Source organism: Ursus americanus, chromosome 27, assembly GCF_024610735.1.
Source record: "Ursus americanus isolate L20-20 chromosome 27, mUrsAme1.1.p, whole genome shotgun sequence".
Taxonomy (NCBI): Eukaryota; Metazoa; Chordata; class Mammalia; order Carnivora; family Ursidae; genus Ursus; species Ursus americanus.
Window position 1 is genome coordinate 10,341,865 of NC_142153.1, and position 22,822 is coordinate 10,364,686.

The 22,822-nt window shown below is 48.8% G+C and overlaps 1 protein-coding gene across 4 annotated transcripts in view; it reads right to left on the reverse strand.

Annotated features, from left to right (window-relative positions):
* Positions 1 to 22,191, reverse strand: part of PLEKHA2 (pleckstrin homology domain containing A2) — a 56,797-nt gene extending 34,606 nt beyond the window's left edge. Inside the window, exons 1-4 of one of the 4 annotated variants that reach the window (XM_045779230.2) lie at positions 21,919 to 22,191; positions 21,475 to 21,570; positions 10,661 to 10,824; positions 51 to 200 (exon numbers count right to left, since the gene is read on the reverse strand). In XM_045779230.2, coding sequence (XP_045635186.1) covers positions 51 to 200; positions 10,661 to 10,801 — 291 coding nt within the window. In that variant the 5' untranslated portion in view covers positions 10,802 to 10,824; positions 21,475 to 21,570; positions 21,919 to 22,191. The remainder of the gene's footprint in view (positions 1 to 50; positions 201 to 10,660; positions 10,825 to 21,474; positions 21,571 to 21,918) is intronic. The other 3 variants (XM_045779231.2, XM_045779232.2, XM_045779233.2) reach the window with 3 other exon arrangements.
* Positions 22,192 to 22,822: the final 631 nt, after the last annotated feature.

Genomic DNA, 22,822 nt, shown 5'->3' on the forward strand with positions numbered 1-22,822 from the left:
CTCTTCAGGACGCGCCCCGTCTCTTCCAGGGAGAGGACAAGAGGACCCACCTTCACAAAGCTTCTCCAGACTGCAGTCTGTCCCTGACCTCGCCCCTCTCTGAATTCAGGCACACCAGTCCTCCAGCTGTGGTGCACATCGCACTCTCCTGGGGAGCTTGTTTGAAAAGGCCCAGGCTCAGGCCTCACCCGAAAAAAACACTGAATCAGAGGCAAATGGAATGTGGTCAGAACTTGCACATTTTTTTAATGTTCCCAAGTGATCCCTACACAGGCCCAAGCCTGAGAACAGCTGATCTACACGACAAAGTCTAGCCCTCGATTCTGTATTGGAGTATGTTTTCCTGCGAGTTTAAATCTCTTCTTACTAGGTTTTAAGCACATCGAGGACATGAGTAGAATCTTATTCCTCTACATAGCAGACTCCTCAATTTTTATTTATTATTATTTTTTAAAGAGTTATTTTGAGAGAGAGAGCACGTGGGCACAAGTGGGGGTGGGGGACAGAGGGAGAAGGAGAGAGAACCTCAAGCAGACTCCCTGCCGAGTGCAGAGCCCAGTGCAGGGCTTGATCCCAGGCCCTGAGATCATGACCGGAGCAGAAGCCAAGAGTTGGACACTTAATTGACTGAGCCACCCAGGCGCCCCTGGACTCCTCGATTTTTAAACAAAAACACTATTTGCATGGTGGTTAAGTTCCCAAACCAGTCCACAAAAGCCTGCTACACTCAGTACCGAAAACCTCCCATCCACCATGGGCGAACGACGTTTCTTTGGAAAGACTTGTTCATGTTTTGAACGGGGCTGTCCCTTGAGTTTGCAGTTTCCCTGACCCCAGGCAGGGTTCCTGAGGGACAGGAATCGGGTGGAAGGGGCAGAAAAGGACCGAGCCCCAAGGACAAGAGGGTCAAGGGCCTGGGGAGAGGGCCGGGAAGCACATGAAGTGAGAGCATCTCAGCAGATGGGGAGTGAAGACAGGCTGGTGGGAAGGCTGCTTACGGGAACCACCCGCGGATATTTTTAAACAAACTCATACCCATGCCTCACTCCCAGGGTTTTAACTCATCTGGGGTAGGGTCCAGGCACCTGTTTGTCAAGTGCCCCAGCGATTTCACAGTCCTGCCCATTTTGAGGACCACTTCTGCACACAAGGGCCGGTCGCACTGACTCTGCACTGGAGACGCAGCAGCTGGTGAGAAGGCCACACCCATCGGCAGCCCCCAGGGTGACCTTAGTCGCTGCACCAGCAGTAAACAGGGAGGAAGGGAAGGGTAGGGCAGCAGGCAGGGAGAGGGAGAGGGGATTCCAGTGCCGCACGTGGCTGGCAGCCACTGGACGTGAGGCTGTCTGTAAGTCAGGAGCGTTCTAAATTTTCTGAAACAACGTAGGGCACGGGGCAGGTTCCCACGAAATGAGTGGACAGTTTTTATGAAGACATTGCCAACACCTTGCTTTTTGCTCAAGTGTTCTGCCACCAAGGGCCTCAAAGAAGCTCCTGCTCCCCGTGAGTGGAAAGCGTGGGGTTTATTCTCTTCCACCACCACAGAAGGAGCTGAGAGGCCCACACAGAGATGTGACAAACCTCCTGTAGTAAGCTTTTTTTCCAGAAGCAACATTATCCCTTGTGGAAATAGAATATTTTACCCTAGGAGTGTCTCCTACTCCCTTTCCCATCTTCTAATGAGAGTAACAAGGAGCACAGAAATGACTAACTACAGAGTCATAAATTCACAGAGCAACACCACTAAAGGGTTCTGGTGATCCCTCATCATTTGCCACATGAGACCACTAAGGCTCAAAGTGGGCAAACGACTTCCTCAAGGAGCTGAATAAAGACAGAGCTTGTAACTCCCGCCATCAATCTAGTGCTTTGCAAAGCACGGCTTGGAGAAGCAAAAAGGAAACTGACGTATATTTAGAGTCAGTTTTGTACCAGGCCTGCTCCTAGGTACTCCTGCACATTGTCACTTAATCCTAACAATCCCATTCTACAGATGAAGAAACGAAGGACTGAGCAGGTGAAGCAACTTGGCCAAGGTCACACATGCAGTGGGCAGTCAGGCCGGTATTCAAACCCGACCCTTCCTGATTCTCCAATCTCACGCGCTTTCCCTGTACACCATGCCACCTCCCGTGAGACAATCCTTCAAATAAATGTACAAAGACCTGCTCATTATCTAAGAGTTGATTATCAATGAAAGGTAAATACAAGAGCAGGACTAGCAGGGTTACACCAAAAGAAGCCCTCGACAGTTGCCCAACTCGGCAGGGCAGGAACTGGTCAAACTGGCTCTTGGGTGCCAAACTCCAAAAGACCAGGGATTCGGAGTGGGAAGGGGGAAAGAGAGATGCTGACGCCTTCTTACCTTCTCTTATATCCCTCTGGGGTGCCTAGCAGAACACATCAGGCAGTCAAAACCAGCTTGCTGGTTAACGAGTGAGAGAAGGAGGAAGGGAATGTATATGGAAATCCCACAGCTAGGCCATGAGCCAACATGGCTGCCCATAAGCCAAAACCACAATTCAAACCACCAGAAGCCGAGGCCAGACACAGACTCTCAGAAAAGAAAGACTCACCTAAGAAGAGCTGTGTCATGGGAACGGAGGGGAGAACATAATTCCCTCTGCCCCACATTCCACAGCCCTCACCCCAGAATGGGAGAGTAACCAAAAGGAAAGTAACCAAGCTATTCCCAGGCATTAGGTGACCCAGACAGTGGCCTGACCCGTTGCTCTGGTATCATTCTGTAGCTCCACTTTCTGATACTAACTTGAGGAAGGGTGAAATGCCCTCGGCTACTCTCCTCACTCTCTAGTTCGAAATATGCATTTAACCCTTAGCTTCCAGAAAGTCAACTCTGTATCATGAACCACTGTGTTGGTGCAATGCTGGGGTTCTATTATCTGGATGCCTCCTCTCTGTTGACCATAGACATGCATCAGCACCGGCTTCAGCCAGGATGGATTTCGTGATGGGTAAGTCTCTTGGCCACCACATTCCCAGACCCTTTATCGCCCTCCCCCAGTCCTGGTGCTAGTGACCTAAAGACACAGTCTGAGGCCCGTGCTCTAGATAATCCCCAGGACATGTTCGGGCTCCAAGACCAACTACTGGCCACAGAAATGGTCCTGAAACTGTAAACTCAATAAGCCAAGCCCTTCACCCCTGTGCTCAAGGCAGCCTCTTCCACACGTTTGAGTGCCTCAAAGTCAGCAGTCACAGCCCCTCCTTTCTGGAATCGGCTCCGTTCCCCACTGCCCTGTGTCTGCAGACAGCTCCACCTTCTCTCCCAGTCAGCCTGGCGCTAACGCTCCGACTGCTCTCCTTCACCCTCTTGTCAGTCACCGAGCCGGACACTTTCTTCCTGCGCGTGGCCTCTAGATCTGTCCCTTCCTCTCTATTCCCTGCGCGTCACCACCACTGGCATTCCAGGACGCGAGACAAATGCCTCGCTGTCAGCACATGACATCTCGGTAATACTTTAGAGTTTATGCAAGCACTTTCACATACATTACTTTATTTAATAATCTTCACAGCAACTATGTCAGAGATAGAGATAATTAATATCATTACCCCTGTTTTACAGATGAGGACACAAGGCTCAAAAAAATGGGTGTTTCCCTAATTAAAGTACACATCGAGTTGTCCTGCGCTCAGCGGATACAAACCAAGAAAATGGGCTCGGGAGAAAAATCTAACATGCAGCCCCCTCCCAAATATACAGTTGCCTGCTTTGCCTGGGAGACATTATTTGAATAATAAAATGGCATTCTTTGGTATATAAATAGTTATATAAATACATAAAAATAGACATATTCAACAGAGCTATCAAATACTGAAGGTTGAAATCTCAAAGCAAAACATTAACAACAATATAACCAAAAGCAAATTTTAAGAAAACTTAGAACAGTTTCACCGCAGTTCCACATTGGCAAAAGCTTGGCTAAATCTCACAGCTTGCCTCTCCTTTAGTCAGTTAGACTTTAATACCGAGCAGCTCTGACTATGAACACGATTGTCCCACGTGCCTCTTGGTTTTCACTTGTGATAAAGAAGATGAGGATTGTTTTAAAAAACACACAAGATTACTTTAGTATTTTATGTTAATTCTCAACAAGTCCATACATAATTTTAATTTTAAAACATTAACGGACTAATAATTTTCCCTTTGCGTTATGGTGAAAATACAGACCTGTTGCTTGAAATCTTCTTTTAGAATTTTTTTGCCCAAAGGAATTCTGCATCCTGCCTCTAACAGACAGTATGGACAAAAGCCTGCCAGAAATTCTACTTAGCCCTTGAAATCATTTGACTACCTGGAAAGTTAATATACCAATAACACAAAATCCATGACTGAAAAACACTTTGCTCAAACAACGGCTGGAGATCTGAAAATTCTCATGATGCTTGTATATGCAGAGAACATCTCTGGACAGACACACGAGCAACTGGTAATGTGGGATGCCTCTGGTTGGGGGATATGTGGCTGGTGGACAGGACTGGGAGGGAGGAACTTGTCACTAGATCAGTGGTCCCACATTTTGAATTTTGTACCATATGCATGTATTGGCTATTTTTTAAAAAAGTTATCTTACTGGTTCTTGACATTTTGACAGGGTGAAGCATATGATGCAAAAGTCTTTTAAATATTGATGGATTTCAGCCGAATTTTGCTCAAGGAAGCTTCTGACAAAAACCCCACAATTTTAAAAGATACCAATTTTCACCTAGCCTTTAAGACAAAACTAGTGTCCGTTTCTTTATATGTTTTATGTATTCCTACCATGCTTCTGTATTCCTTCTACTAAAATATCCAAATGGCCCAAATAGCCACATATCCACCTTTTTGTCAACACAGCTAAAGCCCCCTCCCCTTTTAACGAAAAAACTGCTTTCAGATTTAAAAAAAGGGGGGGGCTCTCACTGTGGACCCGGAGTTAGCAGGAGAGATACCATCTTTCTGAATGTCACAATGACCCATAATTCACATCATGGCCTTTGGAAAGTAAAAGCATCCAAGTATTTTTTGGCAACAGAGAGAAAATATGCTTTACAGAGTGAATTGGACAGAGTGCAACAGTACATTTATGCTTCTGTTTATCCTTTGTTCAGGGCTATATAATTTAGTCCCGCAATTACTGAGCCAAGTGGGCCTCACAAGCGTGGAACCGACGCGTTGCTGTGCAACTAAATCATAGTCAGTCACTCTGTAGGTCACTGCAATAAAGAACGGCAGCCTAATTAACGTATTTTATCTCCTCTCTCATGATAGGGACCAACACCAAATTAAAATACAGGTGCTGGAGCCATAATATCATAGTAATGTTTTCAGGGAAATCCAGCCAATGTTTGTTTCTCTATTCAAGAACTATTTGTGTGCTTGATACTGTCAGCATATCGATTTTTAAATGCATTAGCCGGACCGGAGGCCATGAGCAATAATATCGAAACGTTCCATTTATAGGGGTCCTTCTCAGCAAATGGGTTAATCCCATATCGGTTTGGTGTCACCACTGCCTGTATCAAAAACTGGATACTTGCATACTTTACCGCATCAACTCTAAATCCTGTCAGACGTTTAGGGCTGTACCTGGTCCATGCATGCTGACCCCTAATGCATACCCGCTGTATGTCCCATGAGCAGAGGGCAGCCTTCAGGCTCCTGGTGCTGTTTGGCCCACATTTGTAGAGCCGAAACCAGTGACTGCCCAGTGCGGCATGCAAAAGCCCACCTCCCTTGGACAACTTTGAGGCCTAATTTACGTCGAGCCCCCACTGCAGCACTGGGCTGAGGCCTACCCTTCGCCAACTGCTGTTTGAGCTCAGACCCTTGTCTGGCTTCCTCTGCTTCCTTGTCCTGCTTCCCAGCTCTCTTGGCAGTTTCCAGGAGAACATTTCCTTAAGAAAAAACTTGGCCCAGGGGCGCCTGGGGGGCTCAGTCAGTTAAGCATCTGCCTTTGGCTCAGGTCATGATTTCAGGGTCCTGGGATGGACCCCCACATCGGGCTCCCCACTCAGTAGGCGGTCTGCTTCTCCCTCTCCCTCTCCTGCCGCTACCCCCACTCATGCTCTCTCTGTCTCTCAAATAAATAAATAAAATTGAAAGAAAGAAAGAAAGAAAGAAAGAAAGAAAGAAAGAAAGAAAGAAAGAAAGAAAGAGAGAGAGAGAGAGAGAAAGAAAGAAAGAAAGAAAGAAAGGAAGGAAGGAAGGAAGGAAGGAAGGAAGGAAGGAAGGAAGGAAGGAAGGAAACGAACGAACTTGGCACAAATCCTTGTCTCAGTGCCTGATTCCCGGTCTTGGGATCTTCTTCTGGAGACCCTGACCTTAAATCCCCTCTGAACAGGCACGCTCCCTTTCCTCCCTGGTGCTGCCTTTGCTCCCAAATGACTGCTGTTTCCCTCACCCAGAAATACCCTCTTCTTCCCCGGCTGCTCTGCTTGGGACATGGTGCATAACAATTAAAGGAGATACTGTAAGTGAAAACACATCTAACCCTATAAAATGCCCTACAAATGGAAATCACTTGTAATGATTTATCTCACCCATCCTTCCATATCTGGATCTCACACTACCCCCCCTTCCACGAAGGGGGCCCCCACTCTCCCTGCCACATTTTTTTTTAATCATCCATCTTCTCACCTACTGCGTAAGCTCCACGAAGGCTAAGATTTGGTCTAGTCACTGCTGGAGCCTCAACATCCAGACCTGTGTACAGCACACAGGATGTATTCATGCATTGAGCAAATACGCATTAGGCAATGTTGCTAAAGTCCAGGAGTTCACTTTTCTTAGCCCTTCAGGAATTGAGGGGCTAAAAGCCACGTTAGAAATCATCTAGAGTACGTACAGCGGATAAATAACGTACCTAAGATACAAACTAACTTTGTGGCAGGTCCTTGATCTTTTATCTCCTAGGCCTGAGGACTTTCCATATGCGACTCCAGCTGGAGGCCCTGTATCTCCCTTAGATGGGCAGCTGCCGAGGAAAACTGCAACCCCTTCTCCTTCAGCCAGACTACTAGCACCTGGGCCGTTCAGCTCAACAATACGCTATCTTGTTATAAAGATGCACCGACTGGGGCGCCTGGGTGGCACAGCGGTTAAGCACCTGCCTTCGGCTCAGGGCGTGATCCCGGCGTTCTGGGATCGAGCCCCACATCAGGCTCCTCCGCTATGAGCCTGCTTCTTCCTCTCCCACTCCCCCTGCTTGTGTTCCCTCTCTCGCTGGCTGTCTCTATCTCTGTCAAATAAATAAATAAAATCTTTAAAAAAAAAAAATAAAGATGCACCGAGATTTTTAGCACCATGGTTGCGGGTGTTGTTTTCATCTCTCCAACTAAACCTGAAGCTTCCTGGTGGCCAAGATGCCACTGACTTCACCTCCCACGTGGTCCCCAGAACCCTGCACAGGGCTGAGCCCAAACATCAGGAGGCGGGGCAGACACAGGTGAAGAGCGCAGACACTGGAGTCACACAGACCTGGCGCCAACTCCAGCTCTATACTTAGCACCTGTGTGACCTTGAACGAAGGCGCCAAACTTCCTGCGCCTTACAGAGTACTTCCAGAGTGGTAACAGCCCCTGAGTCCCAGGATCGTTGGAAGGACTTCAGGAGACGATAGATGTAAAGCGTTCCGCACTCAGTAAGCATAACCAGCAGTTAACAGTAATAGTAGTAGCAGTGGGAGCGGAAGTAAAACCAGGCTCCAGAAACACCAACTACCAAGGAGCTTCGACAGGAGACGACAGGAGACATGGGTTGAGAGAATCCCCTGCTTATGAGTGTCTATGACTAAGATACCATACCAGATGTCTCCAAATGCAGTTCCATGTCTATCTCCTCAGGGACACACCAATCCCCTCCTCCCAGCTTGCTCTTGGAGATCGTCTGCAATCCATCTTCTCCTGACTCCCAGCGCTCTGCTGGGCCTGCCTCTGCAGAGCTTGTGCTCGACGGAGGCCCAGGAGAGGCCCAATCCCAAGAGAGCAGAGTCGGCCGCTCTGCATTTCATAAAGGCCTCCCTTCTGACAGCCTCTCCTCTTGACCCTCTTTAGTGTGTTCATTCATTCAGGGAGGCCCATTTACTAAATGCTGGGCACTACGGATCAAAGCCTAAGCCAGATGAGCTCCCCACCCTTGAGGACCTCCCAGCTCTGAGCGTCCTCTGGCTCCTCTTTCTTAATCAGAGATGACGACCTTCAAAAGCTTTCCTGCCTCCTAAGCAACATTAAGATGATGGTCTCATTATCAGCAATAAAGGCAGGGGAACTGGAGTCAGAGATTGCCAGCGTCGGGGTGCCGGCTCTGCCGCTCTCTCATTGTGTAACTGTGGGCAAATCCTTCCCCTCTCTGCCTCACCCACCTCACCTTTAGAATGAGGACAACAATACCTACCAATTAGACTTGTCAGAATGAAATGAAAACCCACTGAAGGCTTTAGAACAGTGCTTGCCACACAGTCATAAATGTTCACTAATACTACTTTACGACTTATAAAAATAGCCACTCTCAAATCTAGAATGGCTATTTGGCCAGTAACACAATGAAGAGCTAAGCCAATGACGGAAGGAGTACAATGTTCGGAACTATTGCTCTGTCACAAGCAAGACTGTGCTTTTTTTCAGCATAGGCCAAGCCAGCTGAAATCTCTGCTTTCAGGAAAGATGTAAAGACTCCCCAGTAGTGGCCACAAGTTCTATCTGGTAACTCAAACTCAAAGAGGGCTCTAGATGCAAGAGCATCCTGAGAGCTGAGTCATCAGGGAAAGGCAGGAGGCTCCCTAAGCAGGGTAGGACCTGCTGCAGAGACTGACCCCAGAGAGCCCAGTGAGGCAGCCCAAGGCGGAGCATCCGAGGTCAGTGCAGATTCTAGAACCAAAGAACAGTCAAATCAGTGGGCAGGACAGAGCAAGGGAAATCCTGACAACTGGCAACTTCTGAAATCTGAGATGGCGACAATGTGGCCCTGGGCGATATGTCACGGACAGCAAGGCTCTCGGCCTGTGGTCCAGGATGTAAAGGAGGGTCCAGCTCTCAGGGGAGGTGGCTGCCAAAAGTTAGTCGGGATTCCCTAAGCAAATGCTTTTGGATTAAGAACAGTCCTAGCAGGAAACATGGCGGTAAGCAAGTAAGTCAAGACAAAAATACTTTCGAATTACCCTAGCTAATATGACAGGTGAGTGAGAGAAGGTACACAAGAGGAGAAAAAGGGAAAGGGAAAGATAAGACCCAGAGACCATGAGTCACTCCAGGCTCACCCCTGGCATGCCAGAAGCCAAGTCTACAGCAACAAAGACTTGATCCCAAGCTCCTCCAACAGGGCTACTTCCTTCCACAGTGGATCTGTTGACCCAGCTGTGGGCACCTGTACAGAGCAAAGGCAGGGAAAATGAGAGAGTAGGGCCAGAAGGCAAACCCAAGACCAAAACATTATCAGTGGCAAGCATTCCAGGCCAAGTCAAGGATGTAAGTGTCATTATGTAGGTTTCATCCTGCAAGCCCAGCACTTCCGATGAAAATAATTAACAGAAGGGTCATCAGGGATGCGGGGTGACACATGGGGCACAGTTCTATTTAGAGTTAAGTCTTTCCTGGAGAATGTGACTAGTGGCAGCTAACCTGTGTGTATTTTCCATATCAACAGCGTTTTCTCTCAGCCATCAAATCCGGAGGACAAATGCCAAAGGCCTCTAGAGGGTTCGTCCCTGGATAATGACTAGAGGCTCACAGCAATCTTTTCCCACTGCACATCCTAAAGCACAAATCCATCCCCTAACACTCAGACTTTCCTCCTCCCAAGTCTCTCAACCAGGCCAGATCTCAGCCCCACACCCCTCCCTGCCGCAACATGGCCGTGACCCGTGAACTTGACGTTCAGGGGCCCTGCCAATCTTTGGGGCCTCAGTCCACCAAACTGCTCCAGGGCAGTGGGAAGGAAAGAGCCAGCAGCACTCATAGCACCAGAAAAAAAAAAGACTTGAGACTTTTTCCCATACCAGTGACAACTCCAGGGGTTCCCAGGCCCAGGAATAGAAAGTAGGGGGTCCCCTATCTTTGTGCCTGACTGCCACAAAATGCTAGGCAAGTCACCTAATTCTGGCCATGTCCTTGATGAAGTCAATTCCAATGTCTGAGACTCAGTTTCTCATCTGTAGCATGAAGAAGCAAAACTAGGTGACCTCCAAAGTCACCTCCAACCCAGGATTCTACGACTCCCTGATGCAGGAGACCAAAGTAGTCCAACATCTGTCCAGCCCGGGGAACCAGGCCACATTCTCTGCCAGGGAGGGGCCCCAGACTGGAAGAACGGGAGTGGCCATGAGGCCACAGCCATAACAAGATTGGTGAAAGAAAGCAAGCCATGCCTTGGAGCCCGGAACCAGCCCAGCCAGCCTGCCCTGGACTTCTGTGAGTGTTCAATTTCTGAGTGCAAGAAAAGATACCAGACCGCCAGGGTCAGGAGAGATGAGCTTCTTTTTCCTCAAGCTAATATCTGGGATGGTTCCGTGTGTGTGTGTTGTGGGGTTTTTCCCCTCCTCACTGACTACCAGTTTGATGCTACCCACAGGAGCGGAAGCCCTTGAGGCGAATCCCACCTGCACTCCTCCCAGGCGATGCCAGGCAGCCAGCCCCCCTGCCACCTTCCCACGCAGCCTCTCACCTGGGGGTTGTCCATGTACCAGAGAAGGCAGTTGGCCTGGGTATCCAGAATGAAGTACCTCCGCAGAAACTTGCCGCTGTTCTCATTCTCCTCGATGTCCAGGAACCCACAGATTCGGTTCTGTCGATCCACATAAGGCATTCCTGGGCTCTGCTCACATCACCCTGCATGGCAGGACGAAGGGAGGTGATGAGGAAGGTGAGGCGTGCCCTGCCTCCGGACCCACAGGAACCTCACTCTGGCTTGACTCACCTCTGAGAAGCTAGGCTATCTCTCTCACCGGCCCTCCCTCCCCAGGGCACCAAGTGTCCCACCCCAGCCAGACCATGGAAACCTCTATCAATTCTGTTCGAAACGCATCAGCAGGCACTCAACTAAGTGTCCTGAGGTTCCACAGTGTGCCGAGCAGAGCCTGGGGCAACTTTACATATAAAGAGGAAATAAGCCTAGATCAGGGGCCTGGCTTCTAATTCCAGCTTTAGGCCTTAAGGGCTAAGTGTGTGACTGCAAGCTATTTAATCTTTCTGCACCTCAGTTTCTGCATCTGTAAGATGAGGGATCAGAAGAAGGCCCCAACCCACGAACGCTTCCACTGACTCCAACAGGGTCTCTGATGATGAGAGACAAGCTTTACCTTCAAGCCAGCCTCCTTTCTCCTCGTGATTTCCTTCTGACTCTCTGAAGAGCTGAACGCAGGGCAGGGGCTCTACTCTCTGCCCTGAGGAGAATGAGCACCTTCCAATAAGCAATTACACCCAGCCCGGGTCACAACACAGTGCACAGGTGGAACAAGAGCCCACGAGGCTCAGAAAACACCACGTGACATTCTGACATTGAAGGACAGACACCACCCACCCCTGGGCTCTGCTTGGCTTCAACAGGCAAAACTCACTATTAGGACCCAAGCCCACCAAGGCCCTAAGCAAAGTGGGGAGCCAGCTGGCTTGAGGTCATGCATGCACCACGACGCTGGGTCAGCAAGTAAGCTACCAAGATGCCACACCCAGAGTTGTCCAGGCCCAGGGGAGGCCAGTCCCACATTCCCATGAGATTAGGCTTCCTCGAAGGGTGGCGACTGGTGGCGTGGTCTGTTCTCTCCCACCCCCACAGGGCCTGGCACTGTGGAGAGGCTGCCCAAGAAAAAAGTACCCTCGTGCAGGCACACACACACACACACACACACACACAAGGACACCAGTGAACAATGAATCCTTGATTGCAGGTTAAGATCAGGCCAGATCCCGGATGGGGACGGATGACAGAAGGGACATGGATGGGGGGGCCCACAGCTACTTGCTGGATAATGATGGGGGACAAAAGAATAGAAGCAGGCAGAAAAACAGGACAAAAGTGAAACAGCACACCTAAAAGGAAGGAAAGGAGAAGTAAAAGAGAAGGCGAGAAAAGGCGAAAACGTGGCAAGATGGCAGAGAAGAAGGAAGAAGCAACATGGTGGAAGTGGAGGACCATGAAGCCAAGGAGCAGCGTGGCTGTCACAGGTCTCTGCAGCCGGACCCTGCTCTCCCGGTGCTTTCCAAGCGAACCTTCCATCCCAGCTGTGGTTCCACAGCCAGGCAAGGGTGAGGCTCGGAAAGGGGAAGGATGGGCCTGAGCCAAGAATTAGGAACAAGCAGCAGGGGCAGAATTTCAAGACTTCTGGTTGACACTGGGTCAAAGACGGGAAGGCAGGAGGCCTGGAGTTGGTTGGCAAGGAGCATACCCCTGAGAAAGGATGCAGCTTCCCCCCAGACAGTAAGGGAAAATCGGAGTCCCTTGCAGAAAGGCTGGATGTCGCACACATCCCATGCACAGTCCCATGCACAGCTGCCCAGTCAGGATGAGGGAGCTCACCCGTCCCCCAAGAAAACCAGGCAAATTCCCTTGATGCCAGCCCAGCCACAGAGACAGAATTTCCAGAAGTTTCAGGACTGCTGCCACTCCTGGGACATCTCTAAGAGAAAGCATATAAACTACAGTGGGGTAACCAAGCTGACTGTCTCTAGACCCGGTTGGTAAGCACGGCATGCAGCTTACTGCTGGCTTTCAAATGTTCCCTTCTCAGCCTACAGGATTAATCAGTGCCAGCATTTTTGTCAGGTCACAGGCTAGAGAAGACACTGTCTACAATCCTCCAACAGTCTACTTTTGTTGAGGGGGCTTCCCATTTCCATGGATCTATGGGTGGGAGAGAATCCTCATGTGTCGAAAGGAAGGAGAACAGAAAGAATTCTGGTTACTTCTCCTGACTGTGGTTCTATCTCCAGGAAAAAAAAAAAAAAAAAGCTGCCTGGAAGCAGCTGAGTCACGGAGCTCATCAAGAATGTGGGAGGCAGGGGAGAAGGATGGGCTGCAGGAAAACCAAGCATCACAGGAAAATGCTGTTATGCCTAGCCGGCCCACACAGAAGCAAACTCTAAAGATGGCACACCAAACACAAACCTGACATCCTAAACCCCAATCCTCTGTCAGTTCATTCCGACCCCACTTTTCATCCCTGGTCAGAACAGAGGCTAAAGTTTGGATGGGGAGCCTTGCTGTTTCCGATCCCCCAACCCTCTCTCTCTGCTCTTCAACCTGCCACCACCATCTTCCAAGTCCCCCTGGCTCCTCTTTTTCCTGGAAAGGGCCCCCCCCTAATCCAGTGACCTCTGCCACCCCATGCCCAGCCCCAACAACACCCCATGCACTGCCCCTAGGGCAGTGAGGGGAGAAAGGGAAGTGCTAGTAACCGAGTCATAAGGGGAGAGAAACACCTTGATCCACACATACACACTGTCACCCCAAATTCCCCTACCAAGACCCAGGCAAAGCTTTGTACCATTCTTTCTACAACCCTCCAATTATATAGTTTTAGCCTGTTTTCTGACTCTTTAAAATCACTTGTTATCTTAAATTTCACTTTAATCCAAGTTCCCCAGTATAAACTACTGCACGGAGGGTGACGTAGGGTGCTCTATCCCAGGAGTTGCCCCCGGCCCTTGTCCTAGGCCCCCTACCCTGACAATGGCTTCCTCCCCATCTCCCGGGACAACACGTGAGTGTTCTCGCTGGGGGGCAGCATCAGATAGCCCTCTCCCAGGCAAGTCCCTTCACCTCTGCTCTAAGAGCATAATGAAACATCCTAGCAACTAACTGCGGAGTCTCGACAACACATTGGTGACAAAGAGCACGGAAGACTTGTGCAGGATAGGACCTTGGCCCACCCCACTCAGTACCCTCTTTCCAAAGGTTGCCAAACCTCCCTAGAATTTTCCTCTTTTTTTGGTGCAGAAATCACATTCTAACAATGCTGGAATTTTAAAACAAATTCACTCTAAGTAATCATTTTCATTTTTGCATGCTTTTTCATGCCCCTCTCCGCGTAATTGGCCTTTTTAAATTTTTAAATTATACCATAAACATGTTCCATGTTGCTACATAGTCTTTATAATCATTGCTTTTAATGGTTGCATAACATTACTGAACTGCATTTACTATCATTTACTTAACCATTTCTCTATGATTAGACAGTTAGATTACATTCAATTCTTCACTATTATAAATAATGCTGTGAAAATTCTTATTTTCATGCTTTGCTGCTTCTTTTACATGGAAACAACATACACAAATTCCAAGCAATAATATGACTAGATCGTAGGTAATGACCTTTTACAATTCTTGAGACCTATTACAAAACTGCTTGCTAAAAGTATTCTGTTTACATTGCAGTCAGCAATATATTGTTACCGTCTCTATAATCTTATATACACTGAATGTTCTCATTTTCAACTGTTGCTAGTTTTAAATACATAACTATGCCTAGTGAGGCTGAACATTTTTTCACGTTTGCTTCCTGCTTCGTCTTCCTTCCTGGACCTTATAATATGCAAATCAAATGATGTGCACACACAGTAATGCATTCTCTCTCTCTCTCTTTCTCTCTCTCTCTCACACACACACACACATACACTCATCACACCAAACCAAAACATGGCCTCACATAAATCTAAATAACCGAAGATCGTATTCTAATGAAGAGTAAAATAGAAAAGAGGAAAGTTTGATGATTCAGAGTTCTTCAGTGTATAAGTTCCTAAGTATGCCCTGCACTTGAAAATATGTCAGATATTTAATTTATGGTAAAAGGGAGACTTTGAGCAAAAAGTGAGTTTGCATTGAGTTACCCACCGATCAGCAACAGAAAATGGGTTCAGTGTCAATTAAACCAAGATTCCTCGCCAACATTTGCCAGTTGACCAAAGGAAGCTCATGAGAATAGTCAAGGGCTTCCTACCTTAGAATGAGGTGAAGGGAGGTATCTGCCCAAAATATCTCCTTGACTACCCATTTCAATGTCTTAGGTTCCATTATTGGAGAAGATTTAAGCCATGAAAAAATAATAATAAAACTGTCCCCTAGGAATTGAGGCAATTGACATCTTCATCAGGCTCATTAATATAAAAGAGACAGCTGGGACCAAGACCCGGAGGAAGATGACACAGCAATGGTAGACAGAGGCACTAGAGGGTCAAGAATACGTAGAGAGGATTGCTGCTTGAAACAACTGTCCTCTACTTAAAAGATGTCTTAGGAGTCTTACACACCCAGGGCAGGAGTATGAACCTTTGTGGAAAGCAATTTGGCAACAGGTAACAAGAGAGCTAAAAATGTTCATACCCTTTGACCCAGTAATTCCACTTCTAGGATTGCATCCAAGTAAATAAACTAAGATGGAAATAAAGATTAAAATTTTTAAAAAGGCAACTGCAGTAGAATTCATAACAACAAGTTGGAAATGCCTTGAATATCCCAATGATTAGGGGATAATTACATAAATTATGGCACATTTACATAAGGAAATGTTACACAATCATTAAAAACTATGTTTTCAAAGAATTTTAAACGAATTAGGGAGAAAGTCACCATATCATAAGTTTTTTAAAGATATCATGTGACTTACAATATGATCTCAATCCCTTAAATATTATTTTTGTATTTCTATATTTGGATAGGAAAGGACTGACATATAGACACCCAAATACTAACTACGGGTTATGGGTGAATTTTATTTACTTCTGTATATTTTCTGAATGTTCTACAGGGAATGTGTGTTCCTTTATTCAGCAGGTGGGAAAGCTATTTAACTGCACACACACCCTGACCCCAGTGTATAAATTGTGAAGCTGAGAATAAATTTGTCAAGTCTCCAGAGTCCACAAACAAGCAAAACCTTGCCTCAATTATAGCTCTCTTGGGACTTTTTGGTGTTTCAAAGTCTTTTTTTTTTTTTTTAAGTAAGCTCTACGTCCAACGTGGGGCTTGAACTCACGACCTCGACATCACGAGTTGCATGTTCCACCGACCGAGCCAGCCAGGCGCCCCAAAGTCTTAAACCTAATAAAGCACGATCCCACCCATCACAATTGCCCAAGAGCCAGGTACCTACCCAGAGGGCTTTGGCACTCTCCAATCTAGCTGAGTTTGGGTTTCATACTTCTTATTGCAACAGCCTCTTAGAGAGGCTCATTCTTTCCCCTGCAGGTTTGGTTCCTTACTCTCTTGTCTTCATAAGAGGAGCCCCTGTCCTTGAGGCCAACTCAATATTCACACCCACGTCAATCATTATATTATATTCCTCTACCGCTATAGCACGTAAGCCACGCCGTGCCCAGTGTTCTGGGAAAAGGAAGCAGAAACCCTGACAAAGACCCCCAATGGAATTTTCCTTTTTAAAACTCTGGAGACAGGTCTGGCATTTTTTAACTAAATGGCTGAACAGATGAATGAAGAGATGGATAAATAGATTTTTTTTAAAGAAAACTTTAGAGTTATTACATCATAAAAGCTATAGTTTGCTGTATTGGATTTTTTTTTTTTAAGATTTTATTTTTAAGGCATCTCTACAGCCAATGTGAGGGTCAAACTCACAACCCTAAGATCAAAAGTCACACACTCTACCAACTGAGCCAGCCCAGCACCCCTTGGATATCTTATTTTTAAGATCGCTAGTGTAGTTTGGAGCTACAGGAAAAAATAGAGTGAAATAAGGGAGATTTATCTGCTTGACCATTCTGACACTTTTGAGGCAAATAAAAAGGAAAGCAATAACAGAGATAGAGCCTTAAACGATATTGACCCCATTATGAAACCATCTACTGTAACCTCTGATGGTACAAGTATGAAAAAAAAACATTAATTCATTTTTTACATTTGGAGATTTTTCTTTCATGTTACTTTGCATTGGCAGGACAGGGCATTTCAGGGATTTTGCTCCAGAAAAAGTCAAGAAGGTGTTTCTCGCCATGTGGTGGGACATGCAATAGGCCATCTCCTGTCTTGTTACCCTGCTAGGGTGGAAACCGGAGACAGCAGCATCCTTGGTGAGTGAGAGGGATGCCAACAGGAAATTGCTAAACTTCGACAGGAGAAAGTTTATCAGGAAATGACATCAGAGGTCTCAGAGGACTGTACTACAGCAGACAGGAACCGGGGTGAGGAGGTTAAGAGCAGTCGCTCAGCTATTGCTAGAATACGCACAGGCCATTTGAACAGATTTCACCTATGTGCAAATCTGCAGCACACATAAGTGTGTAGTGCAGGGTTTCAGCAATGCCAAGGGCCCAGCAAAAACCACAAGACACAGACGTAGCTATTGCAAAACACATCCTTGGGAATAGAGCAAAGATTATAACTTAGAAAGTGTGGGAGCGTCTATCTCCTACTGTTGAACTGTCACTGCATTTTGAAAGTGTCATAAGAACAAATTCCAAATAGTTTTAAGGCAGCAGAGTAATGTGAGAGAGAGAACCTATTCCCAGCGGAAGTGCAGAGTGAAGAATGCAAACATCTACAGCAACGGGGAGGTTAAGAAAATGTGCCCCCATGATACAGATAGCCCAACCCGTACCAGACCCTATAACTTGGAGAGGAGGGCAAAAGACACTCAAGAAGGAATTTTTAAGGGGACACATTTCAGGGAGAAGCCTGGGGAAACTGAACATGGATCGCTGCAATAAAGATGACAAAAGCAACAAAAATATTTTAAATAGTCACGACCTCTCTTAACAGCGGCTTCACCTATGGTCACAGAAAATGTGATCATTGGAGCCAGGGGGAGACAAAGGCCTTCCCATGTCTCAAGGCTCCACAAGAGATCACACAGGCAAGCAGCCTCACCTGGTTTATAAATTAGCCTATAAACACTGAGATCTCCACTTTCAGAATTGTGGCAGTTCCCCCTGCCAAGGTTGGGAGACACAGTGAATTCAGTTTCATTGCAGGGCTTCCTAACAGGAATCCAGAGCAATAATCTTCATTTAAAACTTGACCCACTGAAACGTGGGCAGCAGAAAACTGAAAAGATAACATCGTGGTTTCTCCTATCTACTAGCCTTTTGCAAAGTGCTGGGGGACACTGTAAGTGGCCTAAGTGCGTCTGTCTAAGGAGGAGGGGAGGAGGAGGAGCTGGGTGTGGCAAAGAGAATGTGCAGGTGACAGCAACCAACGTGAGTGCATTTGTCGAAACTCTTGCAAGAAGAGGACCAAAGAAAGGGCGTGCTGATTTCAGTCACCCATCGATGTGGGAGAGTGAAGTGAAAGAGTGTGTGTTTTAGACTGGGCCTGTTTCCTCATTTGCAAAATGGAGAGAATCACTTTACCTACTTCAAAGGTGGCTGCGAGGATTAAATGAAGTAACGCGTGACGAGTGCTTACCAGGAGTTCTGGTGAGAGGAAGAAGCACTGGGTAAATGTCGTTGTTACGACGTGTGTGTGTGTGTGTGTGTGTGTGTGTGTGTGTGTGTGAAGTGCCTAGCAGGGGTATGTGATTATCCTTACTACCGCAAAGCTGCTGATTACGGGGCAGCCAGCTGCTCGGCCGTCTCTACCCCTCAAATATCAATAAGCACGTGTCAAAAAGAAAAGGCTGGAACACTACAATCTCTCACAAAGAAAGGCATAAACTTCCCTTACTCTTCCCTCTGCTCCAAGAACCATCATATTTTCTATCTCTGAAATTCTCCAGCAGGTTTAAAAAAAAATCCAAGAGATCCACGGACCCATGTTGGCCAGGCTATCCCAAAAGTGAACAGAAGCCAGGCCAGCAGTTCAGGCTCCAGGGAAGGGACTCGGCACTGCCTCCTGCTCCTGCCCGTGGAAGCATCCCAACGTGGGAGAGCCCCTCTGCAAGTGGCTGGCCAAGTTTCAGTCCTAGCTGATGGCACAGCAAATCCTGGCCTTTGCCCTTTAACTATAGTGTTTCTCAGAGTGTAAGGACAAGCGGACCTAGTGTCCCACCCTCTTCATCTCAGCTGTCAGACTCTGCAGGCAGAAAGGCACCCCACAGGCCCAAAGCTGAAAGCCTTTGGCCCATACTGGGCAGTGTCAGGATCTCCTGCCTCAGCAGCACTGCGACCTCCACAGTGAAAGAGCTCAATTCAGCTTTCAATCCTCTGCAGAAAGGAGATAAATTATAAAGCCTAAAAGGTTGGATGGGAATAAAAGCAGCGGCTAGGGGATGGGAGAGCAGAGCAACCCAAGATTCGCAACACAGGTCAATGGAGTCTTCCATTTATAGTCCCACTGCACCAACCAAGGCCTCCTAAGAACAGGAAGGAAGGGACCCCATCCCTCCCACCTCTCAGCTGCCCTATCTCCCCACCCTGTCCAATTCCCTGGCTCGATGATGGGCTTATACTGGGTAGGGCTAGGATTCTTCTCTCCCCATAGGCTGTCACACTATAATATTTGCTCTGCTTCCTTCCTTTCCAAAGCCTAACAGATTAGATTGCAGGAGTCCTCTCCAAGCTCACTAAGACAAATGGAAAACTGAAAGTAAAGCAACCCAAACTGCTCAGGGCAGAAAGACAGAAGAGGCGGGGCAGTGCAATGAGCCAGCACCCAGACCCTCTTTTCCAAGTCCTCTGTCCACCTGCCTCATGAAGAAGACAGGAAATCAATGACGTGCCAGCTCGAGGCACACCATGAAGACCGTGCACCTGCTGTTTGGGTCTTCAGAGCATTCCAGCACTTTCAGGAAACACCCAACAAGCAAGCAGGAGAGCTGGCTGTTAGGAGGATTTGACTAAACGAGCTAATCTTTCTCCCTTCCCACTTTCTGCAGAATTTCTCCATAGGCAGGCACCGACCAAAACCTGCATGTCTTCAGGATTTATTTTAACCTTAGTAAAATACAGAGCTCAATATGGTTCAGCTGACTAGGATGACAAGATGGGACATGCAGGCCCTACTTCCTCCTACAGAAGAGAGAAGAAAGCACCAAGGAGGGAAAAGAAGGGCTTGCAAACTCTCTACCCAGGAGCAGGTGGTTTGCAAATCAATACCTAGGTGATGACCCCCATCTGGGAGGTGAGCTAGGCTCCCAGCATCAACTAGCTGAAATACCACCAGGGGCACCACAGACACTCTGTAGAAAGTGGGGTTTACAAAAAGGAGACAAGGTCTAAAGACAACATCCAGAGGAAACCCTCATGCACCAGCTCAGTGAACTGAATTTCGATAAGCTTAAGGTACTGCCACACTGTTCTTTGCCCTTCCATCAGGACAGGTGCAAACAATTAATGTCCCTGCAGCCATTCATTCATTCATTCATTCATTCAACAAACATCTGCTTAGCACCTAGAAGATGTCCTACATGACCCTGGCCATAGAGTCTAGACTATGAGCTAGACTTCTGCTATGGCAAAAGTCATTGTTTTCCGGCGGCACACATGGAGAAGACAAATCTCGGAAACGATGGTGCTCTCCAAAAAGCCTCCCCTAGTTTTTCAAAGCATGCCGGATCTCTATTTTAGCAACCCACTTTGTGTTCGAGGCACTCGTGCACAGCCTGTGTCTGCCGTTCGACTGTAAGCTCCCTGAAGACAGAGGCTGCTTACTTGGTTACTGCCTTTCATATTCTTGTTACCCATTACATGTCAACTGAATGCAACCGTGGAACAGAAAACAAACACTTCAATTCTTTCCAGACCTTTGGTTTCACTGTTTCTGAAGGTTTTGCCACCAAACAAAGAAAAATGATGAAGCTCCAGAAAGGAGGAGAAAGGAAACTGCCTTGGATATATGAAGAACACGAGCACAGTTTTGGAACTTCAGCCCAAGTGCGACCACCACACAGCAGGCTGAGGTGCCTCCAAGAGCCACAGCTGGCGTCCTGGTAGCAGGCTTTTCCCCTCCCTCTATTCTGCTGCTCACGCTCCTTTGGAAAACCCCATTTGGAGTCCTAAAGAAAGAAAAGAGGAGGAGCGGGAGAAGGAGTTAGAAGGGGAAGATTCAGCTAGAACCCAAACTCACAGAGAAGGAAGGAAACCTTAGGCGAAAGGCTGGGGGGGGGGGGGTGGTAGCCTGGGGGAGGAGATGCGTGAGGCCCAAGTCGAGGTGGCCCTGCCGAGCCTCCTCTCTGGAGGTGCCTGCACACTTCTCCTTCCTGCACGGCCTCTTCTGCACCTTTCCTCCTCCCTTTTCTTGTTTTTTTTTTTAATTTATTTTTCGGTTTTTTGTTAGTTCGATGAAGTAACAATCTTAGAACTAGAGCAGAAAAGGGAAGCGTGTAAGGTGAGGAAGAAGTTGGTGAGAGCGAGAGACAGACAGCTCTCTCGAGGGTGCTTTCTCAATCTGGCACCGAACCTGCGTTTTAGGGCAGTTTTCCTTCAAGTCACCCCCCTAGCCTGGAGTTCCAGAAGCCCGAGGGCCCGGGCTGGACCCAGGGGAAAGGAAGGGATCTCCCTAGGGGAGCACGGTAGGCCTGTCACGTAATAAGGTAACAGGGGAAGAGAAAAACGAGGCTCCATGGCCCAATCCGAGCCCAAGGGACTTGCCTGGGACGTTCTCCGCTCTCCTCCCCTACCCGCAGCCCGGGGCAGTCGTTGCGAGGCCGGTGCTCCAGCGCCAGAACCCGCAGAGAAGTTTCGCCGCTGCAAACGTGAGAAAATGCAGCTCAGCAGAACACCCGCCCCCCTTCCCGCGGCCCCACCCCCGCAGCCCGACCCCTGGCGGTGACGACCTTGGCCACCCCGGACGCTCCAGAAGATGGGAGGAGGGGCTGCCCTCCGGGATTTCCCGGGGGCTACAGGAGGCGCCCAGGGGCTGCGGCGACCTTTCCCTCCGCCGTCAGCCACCAGGGCAGGCGCACCCACCCCACCCCCCGCGCACTCATCGCTCCCGCCCGGGCTCCCCTGCTCCCCTTGCTCCCCAGCCGCGCCTGCCCCCGCGCGCCCCTCTGCGCCTCTCTGCGCCCCGGCCCGCGAGGCCGCCCCACTTACCCCGCCGTGCGGCGGCCAGGGCTCGGGCAGGATGGGTTACATCGGGGTGGGACGCGTCTCTCCGGCCGGCCGGGCCGTCGCTCTCGGGGGATTTCTTTATCTCGCTGCCAAACTCTCGGTGCCTCTCGCTCCTCTCGCTCTTCTCCCCCTCACCCCCACCCCTCCTTCTCTCTTGTCTCTCGGCTCTTTTTTCCGGGTTAATTACGTTTCGCATTAAAGCAAAACCCAGCCCCGGATGTGAGTACAATGCTCCGCCGAGCCCGCCGGGGGAGGAGAGGGGTGCCGGGGCGCCGCGGGGTGGGAGGGGGCGCGGCCGGGCGCCGCGGGCTGCGCGGAGGAGGCGGGGGCGGGGCGCCCGGGAGGCTGCCCTGGTGGCGGCGGGCCAGCCGCGGGCCGGGACCACCTCGTCGGCGTCGGCGGCCGCGCAGGTGGGACGCGGGCCGCCGAGACAGCCGCGCAGAGGAGGCCTGCCTCCGACGCCGAGCCCGGGGCAGCAGGTGTCCGCAGCCGGAAAGGGGCCCGGGGCTGAGGGCATCCTGGAACGAGGGAGGCGAGCCGGAGCGCGGGCTCCCTCTTGAACCCCATTTCTGCTTCCCAGAGCCCCACCCAGCGACTTCAGCCGGGCCTCCCTCGGATCGTGAACCCTTAGCCTTTCTAGGGCCGCAGGGTGAAAGTTTAGGGTTGGGGTCTGAAGAAGGAACGATTTTCAGGGGGTGTCGTGAATGTGCCAGAAGAGCCCACTGGCGCCGGACGTTTTAACGAGGGTTATAGGGACTTTCTCAGTGTGACGCAAAGACGCCCTTCCTGCCTTCAGAGCGGGAGGGTGCGCTGGGGAAAAAATGGGAACAGACAAGCATATATTAAGTAAATAATGCCAAGGGGACCTATGAAAATTACTGCGTGC